The sequence below is a fragment of the Poecilia formosa genome, unplaced genomic scaffold (genome assembly GCF_000485575.1).
Source record: "Poecilia formosa unplaced genomic scaffold, Poecilia_formosa-5.1.2 Scaffold718, whole genome shotgun sequence".
Lineage (NCBI taxonomy): Eukaryota > Metazoa > Chordata > Actinopteri > Cyprinodontiformes > Poeciliidae > Poecilia > Poecilia formosa.
In genome coordinates, this window is record NW_006800657.1 from 142,094 (window position 1) to 143,503 (window position 1,410).

At 48.4% G+C, this 1,410-nt stretch overlaps 1 protein-coding gene across 1 annotated transcript in view; it reads right to left on the reverse strand.

The window, feature by feature from the left end:
- dnajc1 (DnaJ (Hsp40) homolog, subfamily C, member 1) overlaps window positions 1-1,054 on the reverse strand; it is a 6,268-nt gene extending 5,214 nt beyond the window's left edge. Inside the window, exon 1 of the mRNA XM_007542683.2 lies at window positions 754-1,054. Within this exon, the coding sequence (XP_007542745.1) occupies window positions 754-897 (144 nt within the window). The 5' untranslated portion in view covers window positions 898-1,054. The remainder of the gene's footprint in view (window positions 1-753) is intronic.
- Between the last annotated feature and the right edge of the window lie 356 nt (window positions 1,055-1,410).

Genomic DNA, 1,410 nt, shown 5'->3' on the forward strand with positions numbered 1-1,410 from the left:
GTAAAACAGCTGAAACACTGACTTCCTTTAAATCCAGACTCCTGGTTAGTTTTATTTGAAACGTGATCAATTTATCGACTTAATGTCTCGTTTTATTGTTGATTCTCTGCTGCATGAATTTGTTTCTGTGTTTATGATGTAAAGCTCTTTGAAAAGCCTGCTGCTGACATGAGCTGTACAGATAATATTAGATTGATTGATTGATTTGGGTCAGACTAGAACTCATCTGTTCTCTCTGACCTTCAACTAAAGATGGAGGAAAACTGCTGCAGCTAAAACTCAATGTTTGGTTTTTATTCACACTATTAGCTTTTGGAATCTCTGCCAATTTATACTTGTCTTATTTTTTACTAAATTTGATTTCTAGTTTTCTACTAGTGATGTTTGTTGGAAATGAGCGATAGAAATAAATTATATCTGCTTTCTTAGCTATTAGCCAGCTTAATAATAATAATAACAATAATAATAATAATAATAATAATAATAATAATAATAATAAATGTTCCGGAGCTTCTGGGTTTTTAGGCTTCCGCGGCTGTTGGAACCGGACCAGAACATTTGGACCCGAATCTGTTCTCCTGAACCGAGTCCCGAACCTGGGCTTCCTGCCTGGAGGACCAGGGAAAACTTCCGGAACCTCCAGGACCCCGGACGGGTTCTGTGTGGGTTCGTCTCTCCCAAACAGCTGGCAGCAAAACCCGGAGCGTACCGTGACGTGGTGCCGGTCCCGGGTTTCCATGGAGACGAACTCACCTTGTCCAGGTGCAGGAATTCGTAGAAATTCTGCGGAACCTCCTCTACAAGGTCCAGGAGCTCCAGGTCTGCCTCCCAGCCCCGAACCAGAACCAGAACCATGCTCAGGACCAGAGGCCCGCTCAGACCCGCACACACCCGCATCTCCGGGACCAAACGCCGCTGGAGGAGAACCGGACCCGGAACCAGGACCAGAATCGGAACCAGGACCAGGTAACGGACCGGTGTGGGGAACAGCTCAGACAGAACCGGAAACTCCGACACGTCCTCGAAGGTTCTGCTGCTTTTCTTCCTGAGCTGATCGAGTTACTGGGTCGGTACCGCCCCCTGCAGGCTTGGAGGAGCCGCTGCGACGGATTCGGAACCTCCCGGACCTCTGGTTTCAGAACCACAACAACAGGAGGAGTCCGGCTCTAGTCTTGGAACAGAACCACCATTCTGGGTCCAAACGGGTCAGAACATAAGTTTCTGATGGTTCCACTGACGGGTCGAGCCACTGAAAACCCAATAAGGCTGACCGGACCGGACCGGATTAGACCTCAGCATCCAAGTGTAAGCAGAATCACAGGACGACCCAACAGAACCTGAGTGAGGCGGGTTAGCAGCCAGGATCTGGTCAGTGTGGACCCAGACACTGGGTTCTGGACCCAGTTTGAC